Below are 16,768 nucleotides of genomic sequence, written 5' to 3' on the forward strand. Positions count from 1 at the left end.
GACGAAACGTGTCAGAGAATCGCTCGAAACCACTGCACTAGCATGAACTATGCGATTTAAGTATCAACCGTGACCGTTACGTTTCTCACATGCTCGCATGCTTGCGTCAATGTACAATACTTTTTTTTTTAAATTCGCTTAGTGCGGGGTGGAGGCCAGCTGGGTCTGATCGGTTCCGGGGCCACTGATTGGCCTATTGTACCTACTCAGGATGATTATGATCATTTTGATGATGGAGAATTTGGTGGAATGAAGATTGGCAGGGGAAACCGAAGTACTCGGAGAAAACCCGCCCCAGCGCCACTTTGCCCACAACAAATCTCACTTGACCAGATCCGGGATCGAACCCGGGCCGCCATGGTGGGAAGCCAGCGGCTAACTGCTTGCGCTATGGCGCGACCTATATAAAATACTTCCTTTTGGCATAACATTATTCAGTAACTACGAAATGATTTTGTTTCAAAATGGCCATCAGTTAGGCTGTACATTTAAAAAATAAAAAGCACTATACTATTAATACAAAGTCAGCACACAATTTTCAATTTACAGTATTATCACAGGGTTTCCTTACCATGCAACATATTAACATTTCATAAAGAATTCTGTACAATTAAAAAACACTTTATTTTCATATTAATAATAAACTCAATACATAATTTTTCATTTACTATCACACATTTACTTGCACGTGACAATCACTTCTTGGTCAGTCTCAGAAGAGTGCCAGATGTAGTTTCAATACTGAAACACAAATGAGATACAATTATTAGTACCCCACATCGTCCAGACGGGTTCTGGGGCCAAACAGACTCCTATCCAATGGGCACCATGGGGCTTCTTCCCTGGGCTTAAAGCGGTAGGGCCATGAAGCTGACTATTCACCTCCAACTAGTGCTGAGGGCAGGAATATGTGGATCTATACATCCACTCCTCATATGACTTGAAGGCACATTGATTATTTAACTAAGTACAGGAGCAACTTTACCTTCTATCTCAAGTCTAAGAAAAGCATGAGGAATGAGTGGGAAACCAAATCACTTTAACAGCAATGTCATCCTTGTGCTAAATTAAGCACCATGCCAAGAAGATGCATGAGGGCATAGCCTCAGAAGCCAGCGGTTACATTCATGCACCAGCCATTTTGCCCCTGGAGAAATAGAATTTCATATACATCAGATAGGAGGTTGAATGTACACCAGAGCCTATATGGGCTCTATGAAGAAAAGTAATATCTCTGCCTATCAGAAATCAAAATCCGATTATCTGGACATCCAGCTCATGGCACGGGCATTTTCCTGGCTCTGCATGATTTGCACATAATGCCAATGTCGGTTCTATTACTAATCACATGTAACGAACACATAAGAATAAATGAATGAAAGCTCTCATGGTAGAATAAATATGCTGTTATAACCCTAATTATATTAAACCTAAAGACAGACCACCAATGAAGAGAAGTGAACTTAATTTGTTGTCAGGGACTTAAAAAGTAAGAAAGATTTTGTGAGTATATTCTCCTTCCCTGATTTAGGGTTCTCCTTGTACTAAATTAAAACACATACCATTTCACTAATTCTGCACCAATCATATCATGGATGTGGTACAACATTCCCAATTTCGCAGATTTCTCAAGTTTCCTCTGCTCCAATTCCTAATGGAATAAAAAGACACACATATTGCACAGTGAAATGAATTCAGATATGTGGATCTGGCTTTTCTGAATACCATGAATTTCCCACAAGCCAGAAGGTTCAACTTACATAAAATCAATTTCACCTTTTCTTGGTCTTTAATATATTTGTCTTTTGTTTCAAAAGGAAAACCAGCACAACTTATAGTTACTGCATGGATATTGAGGGGTGAAACATTTTGGATATACAACACAATCACATATTCAACAAGCACCCACTATTATCATGAACTGCTAGAACTGTAATGGCATCTTCCTGATTTAGGAAAATGGGCAGTACGGAAAGTGGTAGGAAGAAAAAAAATACACCCACTGAAAATGTCTTCTTGAAGTAATATCATAATAACTGCAAATTTTCTTTTACAGTTTTACCCCTTATTTTATAATTCCAGATGCTTATTTGGATACCAGATAACCAGGAGTTTACCATACATTTACATTTATTTTCACTTCATGGAGCCGATCACCTCCCCATAGGGCTGGATATAAAACATGGCACACATTACAAATTCATGATGACTACACAACATATGTCCTTGGTGCAATAAAATATATAATCAGGCCTCACACGGACAGCACCAGTTGTCAAGACTACACACACAGGCCTTGGAAAAACCACTGTCACATTCGACCCTGAACAAAATCCCTCATATTTCCAACCATAACAACTCTATGCTGCCCAATTGCGCACCTTGCCATTCCACACACATTGGCCAGCCATATCATCAATACAGTTTCATTATAACATTAAAATTCATAACAAACACAGACATCATACATACTGCCACTTACAGCAAGCAAGTCTCAACAACGTATACTACAAGCACACAGACCATTTATCAACTCTTAACATTCGAGCCCACTGCATGCTCGACAAATTCGTCAATAGAGAAAATGAGTTACTTTGCAAATAGTTTCATAAAACAAACCTAAACTAATTTTTATCACTTTTTAAAGCTGAGATATTTGATAGCATAGTGTTAAATAGCTTGATGCCTGAATAATACACCCCTATATGATAGGATGATAAATGTGTTGAAGGTATATGAAGGTGGTCATTCCTTCTTGTACTAATCATACAGAGTTATTGGTCTGAAACTTATTCACATTAGTGACAACAAATGTCATCAGTGAGAGGAAATATACACATGCGATTGGTAGTATGTCAAGCTTTTTAAATAAGCCTCTATATGTATGAGTTGGGCTCACTCCTACCATTTTTCTTATTATTTTCTTTTGCATAACAAAGATCTTATGACTGTCTGATGTATAACATGCTAACCTAAAGCGTCACGTTGTACCTATATGAACATACTTACAAATTGCAATATTTCACTGAATTTGCATTTTCTGATTGTTCTCAGAACAGACTTCCTGCCTTTCAGGTAAGTTCTCATAAATTCCCCAGCATTTGGAAAGGAGAACCAAAAGCTTGCTGTCGATCTCAGTGTCAGAAGACCAGCACGCACAAGGTCACTAGAGAGAGAATGGAATGCTTTTGAATACTGCTTTACAATTTAGTTACTCCAGAAAATTCATATGTAGGCCTATATGATTACCTCATTTCTTGTTGTGTAAATCCCAATTCTTGTAATAATGTCTTATCAATGCTGACATCTTGAACTTTTGGAATTAATTCTTTTAAAAAACGATTAATCACAGGCTTTGTTGGACAATGTTGTATAATATGATTAACAAGTTCATCAGAATAAACGACAACAAGTGCGGTCTCTTCACCACCAAGTTTAAAAAGACGAACCACACCCTTAGCCTGGAGAGAGTTCTGAAAAATAAAGAACACATTATCACAAACACAAAAAAAGGCAAAGTTATCCTGTAACAGGCCGTGAAGGCCCATATAATTGTGACGGGCCGAGGTTCCCACATTTTCTAGGGAATTGGCTCGAGTGGTGAGGTTGTCAGCCTTACATGCCGGCCCTTTATCCCCAGAAAAATTCCTAGTACTCATTTCTATTCGAGGTTTGAGTCGAACCCCAGACCTATAGTATGGCTGGAAGGATTAGGTCAATTGAAAAATCCAATCACCTCATCGGGAATCGAACCCGCGACCTTCTGGCTTGTAGCATGGTGCCTCAACCAGCTACGCTACCCCGTACCGTGCTTATTACAAATATACATGCAAATATAAACATCATGTAGTCGCACGTTTGGCATATACTCGTACTTACTACGTCCCTGTCCACCAACGTCTTACACTTGATTACGCTGTAAATTTGATGTACTAATAAAACTGGTGGTAATCTTCCTTCGAACTTTTCTATAGGAAATTTACTTTTCAGATACAGAAGTGCAGCTTCGGTATCTGACGGCGTATTTGAAAAATATGAATCATCCACTTTCCGTTCGTTAGCTGTCACCTGCACTGATGAAGCTGATGAAGCACTGCTACGGAACTTTTTACTTTGTCCATAAAAATTAGAATTCGATGGCCTCTTGCTCATAATGTAAATACGTCTGTATTTTCTTTATAAATACAGCGATAAGTGTCAACGAACAATTTACATTACTATACATAATATATTGCTATCAACCAAACATTTTACAAGTATATACATGAGGGACATTAGGGACACCGAGCACCAAGTGACACTGTTTGGTTGGCAATCCTGCTGACCAGGTGGAAAGGAACGATCTGCCATCTGGTATAAAAGTGTGTGAAGCCATCAGTGCGAGTTCTAAACGTGAAAATTTTGACAGCTTCGGAAATTCGCGGTTTTGGTTGTGTTGGATAGTAAAATAGTGTGATGTACCGTATTAAAAATGTTTGTTCTTGCAGAAATGAAGCATGTTATTCGAACACCACCACAAATATTTAACATAAAGCTAAATGATGCAATTGCAGAGGAGCTGAATAAGAAGTTGGCTAATAAGGTACGCAAGAAGTATGAGCTTTAGAGCTCTAGTGACGGTGATTTTGAACAGTACTATTTTCTGAGTAGTTACGCCGCGTATTCTGATGAAAACAACTTTCTGGGTAGACGAGCAGCTTGCAGATATGTGCTACTTTTCTTTACAGGTTGTTTTGAATGTTGGCTTGTGTATCGCTTTGCATGATATTACCAGGTTAGAAGATTCATATATTTTCCCTGGAGATGGAGCAGCCCATACCAAAGTTCATTTTCGATATGTTGTATTCAGACCATTCATGGAAGAGGTGATAATCGGAAAAATACGTAGCTGCAGCCGTGATGGAGTTCATGGTAAGATTAAAAATAATCTAGTATTATGTCTGTATATGATATATGCATCTTGATGTAATATAATCTTGCATCATTAGTAACTTAAAAATTGATCAATTGTAAAGGGTTCTAAAGATAGTACATAACACTTGGAATTACTGAGGTTTTGGACATTATCCATCATCTAATATACTGAAGAACATGACATTTAAAAAATTGGATGTTTCTGTCCTCAGGTGAAAGGTTGAGGGGCTCACTGTCCAGTTTCTGAAATGTCATGTTGTTATACCTTAGTGTATAGAAATTAGAAGTTTAAAAATCACACAGAATGTAAAATTCATGAGGAAAGCAGTATCATTTATCCTGTAGTTCTTAAAAGGAGTAAATTTTTGTTATATCCAGTTTCTAGCAATTTTTTTAATTATGTTTATTTTTTTAATGATGTAAATGGGATTAACTGTATGTTATATTTTTTAATTATGTTTATCACTTAGTATTATATGATGTTGTTTTATGATTAATGTTTAATGATTGTGACGAATGAACTTGGAGTAGTAAGAAGTAAAAGGTTGTATTTCTAACAGTGTATGAATCTATGTTGTTGTGATATGGCTTGATTTAATGTTACACCATGTATCTTTTTATGTTTTGTATGAGACTCTGTAAGTTTGATTAGCTCTATATCCTATGGGTGCTAAAGCCCCTGTACAGGATTTGTGGAGTTATTTAATAACAATAAACAAATTTGAAAAAATTGGACAGATGGTTCATAGAATCCAGTAAATCTAATTTACCTTTTCTTGATTACTGAAATTTAATTTCCAGTAACTCTTGGATTTTTTGATGACATCATCATTCCTCCAAATGCACTACAGCACCCCTCTCGATTTGATGAGACAGAACAGGCTTGGGTGTGGGAATACAATACAGGTGATGGGGATAAACACGATCTGTTCATGGATCCAGGTAAGTGACATCATTCCTGTTAGGACTGATCAGAATTTTTGGGGGAACATGATTTTGTTAGATACAGGGCACACGGTAGCGTAGTTGGATGAGGCACTATGCTACAAGCTGGAGGGTTACGGGATCAAATCCCAATGAGGTGGACTTTTTCAATTTACCTAATCTTTCCAGTTGCACTATGGCCCTGGGGCTGACTCAGTCTCTAACAGAAATGAGTACGAGAAATCTTCGTGGGGGCTAAAGGGCAGCTGGTGCGTAAGGCTGACAACCTTACTGCCATCTGTGAGCCGACTGTCTAGAGAAAATGTGGGAACCTCAACATCTCACAACCCAATGGGCCTCCATGATCTGTTACAGGAATAGCTTTACTTTACATACCTCTGTTACATTTGCAGGGGAACCAGTTAGATTTCGAGTGACAGCAGAAACTTTTGTAGAGACTTCACCAAGTGGACCAGAGACACCTGACATTGTTACTGTCGGTGGTGAAGCACCCGCTGAAGAACCAAAAGTTCCATACATGCTAACAGTATGTATCTGTTATTATGACAATAAATTTTATACACTGTTATTTTTAAGATGACTGAATGCAAAGGGAGTGATGAATTTTAGCTGTGTATTATTTATGTAATGTAACTCATTTAATTTCCCTTGGGTTGCAGGGCAGCATTAATGAATCTGGTCTTGGTCTGCTATCATGGTGGACATCTTCATAATGGATAAGAAATGAACCAAAAGTCAGAAAAGGGGAAATGTCTCAGAATTTAACCTGGTGTATCAGAAAGGGATGAATTGTTTAGGGCCTTGTGATACGAGAAGAAAAGTTCAACAACAGGAATTACTCTATGCATTTCATATATACTGATATTTCAGGTTCTCATGACAGCGACTGTGGATGTTACTGTCTTCTGGAATGTGACATCATGTAGTCTGCTAAATGCTGACCTGTGTTTCAGAGGAATATGCTGTCTCCCTTTTACACTAGATTGAAGCATGTTCCTCTGAAACATGAACCAGGCATCACATCACATCTCAGAATACAGTAGTCTTTATAGTATCGTGTTTACTGCCTGTATTTTCAGTTTCGGCCATTCTTAGCGCACTACGCAGTGGACGTGGTCAAGTTTGATAACTGAAATAAGGATTGTAGGATATGTATGGGATATAATTAGGTGTTAGTTACATTACATCACCCTTCCTCGTTCATTTCCACAGTGCCGTTGCAGCCACTTCTCATGTTCATCTGAGAGGCTGGATCTATAAATAGCCTGTACATTCATGAGTAGGCAGGATATTGTAAAAATACTGTCTTCACATACACAACTATTTTTATTGGCTTTTTGTTAAACCTATGATTTTGAGTTACCAGTAAGAAATGTACAATATTTACATAGCATCGGGAGATAATCCATACATGATAAAGAGAACAGATATACACTAAACAGACTGTACATATAAAGAGGTGCTATGAAACTACATACAGTGCAACTAATGTAACTTGTACATTGCTTTTCTCAAAATAAAACTACAGTAAAATGAAGATCTGTGTTGGCATTTCTTGATAAGAAGGGGTGGAGAGATGAACACATGTCAGTATTGTAAATTTTCATTATTCTCTTTGAGAGTAGATTCTATTCTAGTCATAACTTGCCATGGTAAAAGAAACTTCCTTTCTGTAATATCAGTTTTATACGATAAACTGCTAACTTCTGAAACTCAGAAACTGAGTTATGCAACTTATTTCTAAAGAAAATCTCATTCTATATAAAAGGATGATACCGCCATCGTTGAGCCCATTGTCTAGATAATGTGGGACCCTCAACGTTTCACAACCCTATGGGCCTTCATGACCTGTCACAGGGATAGCTTTACTGTTTTTACTTTTACACTCGGAGCCACGATCATGACAACGAAGGGGAACTAGTCGACTGCTTAGAATGGCATGTTTTTTTTTTGGGGGGGGCATATTTTACAAACCCTATTATTTTTCTTTTTTTAATTAAAATTAATTTCTATCTTCTTGTTAATATCATGACCATTAATTAAGAATAATCTAAACATGTTATGAAAAAATGTAAACAAAGCTGTTTAAAAACTATGACAACAGTGATAGTTCTTGTCACAGTGTTGGGAAGTTCGATGTTAATTTAAGGATATTCAGGTGTCTTTCACTGAGAAGGGCAGTAGAATTTTTCATCGTTTAGGCTTCTGCTTTCCCTGCTCCCCCCACCCCAAATACCAAGCAACTTTCTGACTTGCATTTTGGTGTTGCTGGGTTCGAATCTCTGCTGGGACACAAACTATCCCATCTGAAGTACTACAGTTTTTCTCATTCCCTCCAGGCAGATGCCAGGACCACTTCCTTCCGCATAATTTCCAGCTTATAGTTCATTAATCATGCACATGGTAGCGTAGTTGGTTGAGGCACTATGCTACAAGGTGGAAGGTTGTGGATTCAAGTCCCAATGAGGTGGATTTTTTCAGTTTACCTAATCCTTCCAGCAGCACTATGGTACTGGGTTCGACTCAGCCTCTAACAGAAATGAGTACCAGGAATCTTCCTGGGGGGTAAAGGGCGATTGGCACATAAGGCTGACAACCTCACTGCCATCTGCAAGCTGATTGTCTAGAGAAAATGTGGGAGACTCAACATCTTGCAACCCTATGGGCCTTCACAGCATGTTACAGGGATAGCCTTTTTAATTTCTTGATCATCCTGCCATTCAAACCTATGTAGTCTGAGCTATGGACGTCATCATTAAATAAATCATATATGGTCCTCTGGGTTGCAACACAGTATAGTTTGGAGACAGCTTGACATGTTGGAGGAGCATACCGTCTCCATCTTCAGCGTCTAAGAGCTGGCCAAGGAAGAAATAAGCAAAAGCGGGCAGCAACCCAGCTGCTTGACTTATTCTTTTACCCTGAAGAATGGAGAAGTATGTTCCTTTGGACTACATGGCATTACAACCAAGAAAACTGTACTTTTCAAACAATGACTAAATACAGCTACACATGGCATGTTATCTCCTGAAATGTAATTCTGTTTCAATTGTGTAACAAGAAAACTTGATGCTACAATGCTGACAGTGTTCTAGCATTTCCCTGTAATCAACAGTTAATTGTTTGAAAGAGGAGTCTTGGTTTTCTAACTCTTGGTGGAACGGCAGTTAAGAGATGTTACTTGATTTTTATGTAAGATACAGAAACCCTGTTTTCCAAGACAGACAATAAGACAATCCAGCTAGGCTGTAGGGAGAATTAGAGAAAAAAATGGGTGTGAATAAGAAAATTCTCTTTGATCAGAAAAATACTTAGCAAAGTTTGAAATCTTCAATTCACAGATGGCAGAATAGTTTGTACCAGGCATTCTTTCTGGTAGTTTTATGAAAATAGTCATCGTTAAAGTACACATTCTATAGTTTTCTTATTCAGGTATATGAAGACGCAAACTGCATTATTGCAACAAGAATTATAGTATGTTGTGTACATCATCACAGATCTGAAGTTCTAAGATTATAAAGGGTGACCAAACCATGATGATGAGCTATATACATATCTATTCAACTGTGGTTATAGATATAAAATAGAAAAGAATCAAGGATAAATAATTTAAGCTAATTATAATCACTTCATTAGTATATTTTCACACCTGTATCTCAACTCAATCATTTTTCTTTTGGTTAAAACCGAAATTAACAGCCATGGGGATTCGTTGCGCTGACCACACGACACCCTCTATCTGCTAAAGTTGGCACTGACTTTGCCAAGAAGCGGCGGTCACTCGTTCGGTATAGTTCGCTTGCGGACTAAAACCATGGAGTTTGTTGTTAGTTTTTGGTTTACAATCCTTTTCTTTTAAATATCTCCTGAAAACTGAATTATTAAACATCATAATCATTTAAATTATGAATTAACTCTTGAGATAATGAAAAGGAATTTTATCTTTTTCTGCATAGATCTTTGTGAACCGTTGTAGCATTGCCTCTGAAAATATATATTTTTTTTTTAAGAAGCTCATATACACAGGAATCTGGTAATCTCTGGTTTATTATATATAGTCTAAATAGCAAGTGCAAGATGAAGCTGGGAAATCTGTACAAGTTGAACCAAGCTGATGTTAAGGCCATCTGTGGTGGGTATGGCACCTACACAAAGTGAACTAAATTTCACACACCAGCGAAGTCTCACAGGCACATTCTGAATCTCAAGAGTGTGGAACATTCTTATAGTTTAGCTGTATTTCAAATATATTTACTTTTCCCATTGTCCCCTTCAGTGCATTTCATGATGTCATGATCTGATAGTGGACTCAGAATAACAATAAACGTGTTCATGCTCATTTTTAAAGATTTTATAATTGTATTATATTATAGATTGCTGAGTAAATAACATCACCAAGTACATCTGATAATGAAAACGAACATTAATGTATACTTTTAACTTGAAAATAAAAGAAATCTGAAAAGTTGGAAATACCAGGAAAGCAATTTTATTACTTGGAAATACAGTATATGCTCGACTTAATGGACTAATTGGGAGAAGGGGGCATCTGATATTGCCAAATTCCCGTATTCCTGACAAACATGTGCGATGGATACTCCCAATTCTAATTTTTCAATCAATTAATGAATTTTGTTTTACACTTAAGTTTGTCCTTTTTCTTTTCTTGCCCATTGTGTATTTATTAAAAAAAATATTTGTAACACAGAACAAACCCAACAGCACAACACAAATTGAATTTGTGACAGAATGCTCTATGTACCACATACTCGTTCCTTTCGCTTCACGACTGACAAAGTACATATACATGACATATCAACCAAACTATTACATGGAAGTACAGACATATCAACTGGAGAATAACGGGGAAGTACCAAAGGATTTGGTCCGTTAAATCGAAAATCCATTAGATCGAAGATTTACTGCAATACCATTACAAATCTCTAATTTTCCAACTTTTTACTTTACATCAGGGCATCAAATTCTCTATTTGAGAGTAACATACAGAAATAGTGATTCCATTCTGATTTTTTGAGTGCTATATTTATCTTCATTGTGTAATGTTTTCCCAGGGTGATTTTATTTTAATTGCAATGGCATTACAGTGTGAGAGAATGAGAAGACTGTCAAGGTGAGTTGCAGTATACCACCACAACAGCCACTGGCTTCCCACTGCAGTGGCCAAGGTTCGATCCAAGACCAAGTAATGTGGGATTTGTGGTGGATAAAGTGGCACTGAGGCAGGTTTTCTCTGAATACTTAAGTTTCCCATGCCAAATCTGATTCTACAAACTACTCAAACTCATTTTAATCATCCTGTTATCCAACAATATACAGGTATAATCTGAATACTGATACCACTGTTAAATAAGAAACCAACCACCTCAATACACAAGATGAAACTGAAAGCAGAAAGTGAGAAAGCATGAGAGCGTTAATCTGATAATAGGAAGAATATCTAGTGACGAATGTTTATTACTAGTTTTTGTGTGATACATTATTGCAATTCTTTTCCTAGTTTAGTACATAAGACATGTAAGTAAGAAATGAGTAACTCCAAATGGGTTAGTCTCTGGGATTAATTTACTGCATCGTCCATAACTCCTTTCGTCTTTGTGTATCTTTCTTTCTTCAAAAGATTGTTTTGAGGATACTACCAATATTGTACACAATAAGAACACTACAGTGTCTATTTTATTTACAGTAGGCTGTCTCAATAAGAATTACTGGAGATTATTGAGCAACAATAAAGAAATGAACATTATATTCTCAAAATTTAAAATTAAACATGAATAAATCAACAGGATTACAAAGGAGCACTAGAATCCTATTGTAAGTGAAGACCAAGTTGATTCATACTTATGGACAAAAGATGAAAACACTAATATTGACAATGCATAATTGAGGGAAGTGTTTTGTACAGATACAACATTTTCAACAATTTTATATTTTGGAATGTTATCCATAGTGTCCACATGACAATAAAAAGAAATGTGACCCCTATCTATGTATCTTGTGTATTGCTCAAGATTATGTATTCTAATCATGGAATTACAAATCTTAATGACATGGAGGATTCAAGGAAACAAAATTTTGGGTTCTAGGAAAAAAATATCAGTAGCTAAGTATATAATGCTAGCTGGGAGCATTCATGTTCTTCCATTTGATCAAGTGCTTCTGAAATGGGCCTGTATATAAGGGTGCAGGTGGTTGTATGCAAATGTGAAAACTACTGACTCTAGGTACATCACAGTTCTTAGAGTGAAACAGCAACAGCATATTTTACTAACAAAACAACTTTCAGTCTTTGTAAGAGGCAAACATATATATATATTTATTTATAAAGATGACAAATCTAGCCTCATTTCTATTTTATCTAAATTCTGGCTTCGATTTTTGCCATAACCTTTCTATCAGACTGGAATGCTGGATTATAAACATCGTAACTGTGTAACAGTAACTGATTATCTGATCATATTTATCATTACCTATAGAGCCACTCACAGGCACATAATCAACATATACCAAACACATACCACTGTACTTACGAAGTATGCAGCTTGCCTTCGTAGTCTACATTCATTGAGACAAAATAAACATTGAATTCTTCAATTCACCAAAGACATTTCATACTCTTTGGGCATTCAGAATAGTTTTTGCTTTGTATCTCTATTACTCAATCACAAGACAACGAGGTAAATGTTCTCTCAGATATTCAAACAATTCCCGCGAAACTCCAGGGCAATTCGTAAGTTCCAGTTCTTGCAGATGGCGGAGTTGTATTAGACTAGAGAGACCGCTAGATGTCAGGAGAGGGCAACCTGAAACGAAATTAATACCAACCCATTAAAATTAGCGATTCCAATAGAACTGTTTCGTTTTACGGAGCTCTTTAAATGTTCAAAACAACAAGTTGATAAGTTCTGATTGATTAATCACAAATATAAATTCAGTTTAGTTTTCTAAACCAGTTAGGTCCCAAATGCTTGACTAAATTAGAACATTGCAGTATGCCAGAGTGGTTTGAATTGGTCGTGCCACACAACATAATTAATCAATATCATAAAAATATAAATTCTGAAAGCTTGACGTCACTTTCTTCAATTATTGAAGTATTACTGGAAATAAAAATGATTACATGCGACATTGTTTCAGCCAACACGTCACCTATCCGTGTCTTCATTCAAATACTCGTATAAGAGGAAAAAAAGAGAGGTACGTACGCACCTGTACTCCAAGGACAACACAATAACTTTCAAAGTCACCCAACTATGTTTACAATTGTAGCCCTGCAGTACGGTATATTTGGCTAAAATATTCCAGATATTTCATAATTATCGCATCTTATTAAACTAATAGGTCATCCAAATAAACTGAAGATTGTAACTAATCAAACAATGATAATTTCATACAAGAGAACTATGTATGAAAGTGGCATTGCAAAGTAACCAATAAATATGAATGTCTTCCCATTGCTAGCAGTTCATCTTACAATTTCTAGGTCCGGAATACCACAAAGGCAAAGTTTCATTGTAACTTCCACTTTCGACATACTCTCCCAGTACTATAAGCATACTCGTTTTAGGGCGAAGTGCGTCCCTTTTATAAAGCAGTCCACTAATTTTTTCACTGTCGGATGTTTTCCGGAGGATACGTGTTTTGATATCTTCCTTCCTGTGGGTTTCTCTAAGAACAACGAAACTGAAAAGAAGTACACACTACTAAGTCTGATTTATGCATTCCTTGGACACCATTCTTAGAGAAAAGATGCATGGAATTTGGGAAGCTGGCTGTTGTTTCGTCTTCATGCAGATGGAAGCGGTACCTACTCTATAGGGCTTGGTAGAGGACAGTAGTGGCTTCCATTAAGTTTAATGATAGCTAGTTCTGTCTCAGCTCCCGAACAAAACATAAATATCTGTATACTGTAGAAGAACAGGCAATTTTCTGTGAAAACTTTTCACTTTAAAGATTTGATACCACAAAATACGCCTAGTTTAATCTGCATGTTTGAAATGTGAAATCAAATTTAGGTTTTTATTTAAAAGAAAGTTCATTTGAGGTACACAGATGTTGTCAGTGGACCTCTGTGATATGAAATATAACAATAAAGATAATTCTATGAGATCGGGTAATGGAAATATCCGAAAGTGCTCCTGGTGTCAAAAAGCCGATTTCAGTTCTCTTACTCTGATTCATGCCTGTCTTCCCGCGCTGAACTTTCCTGTATACTACCATATTCGTACTTACTTGCCTATGGAGGCCGCGCCATAGCTCAAGCGGTTAGTCGCTGGCTTCCCACCGCGGCGGCCCGGGTTCGATCCCGGGTCTGGTCATGTGGGATTTGTGGTGGACAGAGTGGCGCTTGGGCAGGTTTTCTCCGAGAACTTCGGTTTCTCCTGCCAATCTTCAATCCACCAATTGTTTCACAATCACCCTCACCTATCATCTGGGGCTGGTAAAATATGCCAGAAGTGGCCGCAGTACAAGGAACTTAGTCCTACCCCACTAGGAATAAAAAAATACTTACTTATGGAACTGAGCTCTTCTTGAGGAGAAGCCAAATCTGCAGCTACTCACGAATTTCCCAGTATTTCATGGAACCCGAAGGTTCATTGCCATGTTCACAAGAACCCTCCACTGGTCCCTATCCCGAGCCAGATCAATCCAATCCATACCATCCCATTCTATTTTTCTAAGATCCGTTTTAATATTGTCCGCCCACATATGTCTTGGTCTTCCCAGTGGCCTCCTTCCTTCCGGCTTTCCCACAAATATCTATATGCATTCCTCTTCTCCCCATTCATGCTACGTGCCCTGCCCACCTCATCCTCCTTGAATTGATCATTGTAATTATACTTGGAGAAGAGCACAAGTTATGAAGCTCCTCATTATGCAGTTTTCTCCAACCTCCTGTCACTTCATCCCTCTTGGGTCCAGATACTACCATATTCGTATATCTATAAATTAGTTGCTGTTCATTAAAAGAAAGTGGTCATCAGGTGGCCAACTTACCTGCAAGAGACAGGACCTGCAGATTCCTCATGCCACAGAGATGCTGCAGTCCGAAATCACGAACCTGGGAACACCACCGAAGGAACAGGGCAGACAACGATAACATGGTCGATATGTAACCCACACCGATGTCAGTAATATGGACACACCTGAGGGGCAAAAGCAAACATGTCACATGGTGTGGGGGAGTTGAATATTATTCGTCTAACCACTTTCCTCCCTTGTTTCAGAGAAACTGTCATTACATGTGGAATCGAGGACCAAGCGCGGAATAAAAGAGACATTACACTATTCTCGACTGGTACGTGATACGATTAAGGTTTAAAATTAAAAAGGGTACCGACTTCAAGCCCCAGAGTTACCAATAAAAAGAAAGTTCTCCTTCTGCTGAACTAATTAAGCACTATGCCAAGAAGGCGTATATGGGAACGGATATATAGATCCACGTGTTCTTAAACTCGGCAGTAATTGGGGTGAGTGATCAGCCCCAACCGCTTTACCCCCGGGGGGAAGAGCCCCGTTGCGCACTGAAAAAGAGGCTGGATAGGTCCCAGAATCGGTCTGGACGACTTGCAGGATAGAAAAATTTTACCACTACCGGGATTCGAACCCCAACTCCTCGGTCGTATAGCCCGTAGACAGTCGCTGTACCGACCAAGTAATCCCTCGTTGACGCTAATACTAACAATGGAAATAGAAAAAAAAATAGTTATGTTAGTACGACAGCCAACCATCAGAAAATGACAATAGAGCCAATCCTCGAAAGATCTGTATAACAAATGTCCACCGTAACTGCGAAGAAATGAGTCGCCCGTTTCCCACAGAGCATTAAAGAATCTCCGAAAGTGAGAGACAAAAGCCGAATGTCGGAGAAGCTTCCAAGTGGAGACATATTCATTCGCAGTGAAAAATTACATACGTAATACTGTAATGTGTAATTATAATGTTCACAGAAGTTTAAAGGATCTGTACAGTTCCGAAAACATAGCCCAATAAATATGTATACTTACTTACTCATGGAGCTGAGCCCTTCTGGAGGAGCTGCTAATTTTACAGCTAGTCAAGAAATTCTTAACATTTTACGGAACCCGTAGGTTTATTACCGTGTTCAAAAGAGCCCTCCACTAGTCCCTTTCCTGAGCTAGATCAATCCAATCCATACCATCCCATCATCTCTCTCTCAGATCCATTTTAATATTGTCCAGTCACCCACGCCCTGTTCTTCCCAGTGGTCTCTTTCCTTCTGGCTTTCCCACCAATAGCCTATATTCATTCCTCTTCTCCTCAATTCATGCTACATGACCAGCCCACGTCATCCTCCTTGACTTGATCATTCTTATTATACTTGGAGAAGAGTACAAGTTATGAAGCTCCTCATTATGCAGTTTTCTCCAACCTCCTGTCACTCCATCTCTCTTCGGTCCAAATATTCTCATCAACACCCTGTTCTCAAACGCCCTCAGTCTATGTTCCTCCCTTAATGTCAGAGACGAAGTTTCATGTCCATACAGAACCACAGACAAAATTATAGTTTTGTATATTCTAATTTTTATGTTTTTAAACAGCAGACGAGAAGACGAAAGGTTCTGGTCTGAATGGTAGCAAACATTATCTGAGTTCAGTCTCCTCTTAATTTACTTCTGAATCAGGTTATAGTTGTTCCCAAATATCTGAACTGTGCCACATATTCAAAACATCTGTTTCCTAACTTATAATTTTACGTTAGGTTCGAAACTGATATAGAAATTAGTCAAATAGTTTCTTTCACACACAACTTACAGCGAAAAAATCGTCCTTCAATCCAGAAGTAATTGTGAGTGACCCAGTGATTCTGGGTCCAGAAATCAAAGCAGCGGTATTCAGAGAAGGCTCCATCCAGTTTGCAATGGCATAT

The 16,768-nt window shown here is 37.9% G+C and overlaps 3 protein-coding genes across 5 annotated transcripts in view; 1 reads left to right on the forward strand and 2 right to left on the reverse strand.

The window, feature by feature from the left end:
* Positions 1-600: 600 nt before the first annotated feature.
* Positions 601-4,310, reverse strand: LOC111867629 (serine/threonine-protein kinase 19). Of its 2 annotated transcripts, none has more exons than XM_023857636.2 (5): positions 4,069-4,310; positions 3,250-3,473; positions 3,010-3,166; positions 1,563-1,651; positions 601-741 (listed from the first exon to the last, which is right to left on the reverse strand). In XM_023857636.2, exons 1-5 carry the CDS (start codon positions 4,150-4,152, stop codon positions 696-698), a joined length of 600 nt encoding a protein of 199 aa, XP_023713404.1. In that variant the 5' UTR covers positions 4,153-4,310; the 3' UTR covers positions 601-695. The 2 variants fall into 2 exon arrangements, with proteins under 2 accessions (XP_023713404.1, XP_023713403.1); XM_023857635.2 differs by having other exon boundaries at positions 3,880-4,309.
* A 34-nt stretch (positions 4,311-4,344) lies between these two features.
* On the forward strand, positions 4,345-7,396 carry LOC111867638 (DNA-directed RNA polymerase III subunit RPC8). Its single transcript, XM_023857652.2, has 5 exons — positions 4,345-4,582; positions 4,728-4,911; positions 5,716-5,856; positions 6,252-6,385; positions 6,519-7,396. The coding sequence occupies exons 1-5, from the start codon at positions 4,472-4,474 to the stop codon at positions 6,570-6,572; spliced, it is 624 nt and encodes a 207-aa protein (XP_023713420.1). The 5' UTR covers positions 4,345-4,471; the 3' UTR covers positions 6,573-7,396.
* A 2,213-nt stretch (positions 7,397-9,609) lies between these two features.
* Positions 9,610-16,768, reverse strand: part of LOC111867627 (F-box/LRR-repeat protein 16) — a 153,157-nt gene continuing 145,998 nt past the window's right edge. Inside the window, exons 4-6 of one of the 2 annotated variants that reach the window (XR_002843374.2) lie at positions 14,875-15,023; positions 12,408-12,680; positions 9,610-9,732 (exon numbers count right to left, since the gene is read on the reverse strand). Coding sequence is in view for 1 of the 2 variants with exons in the window: in XM_023857634.2 (XP_023713402.1) it covers positions 12,532-12,680; positions 14,875-15,023 (298 nt within the window). In the remaining variant the exon portion in view is untranslated. Of the gene's footprint in view, positions 12,681-14,874; positions 15,024-16,768 lie in introns of both variants that reach the window. The other variant, XM_023857634.2, reaches the window with a different exon arrangement.

The sequence above is a fragment of the Cryptotermes secundus genome, unplaced genomic scaffold (genome assembly GCF_002891405.2).
Source record: "Cryptotermes secundus unplaced genomic scaffold, Csec_1.0 scaffold548, whole genome shotgun sequence".
Lineage (NCBI taxonomy): Eukaryota > Metazoa > Arthropoda > Insecta > Blattodea > Kalotermitidae > Cryptotermes > Cryptotermes secundus.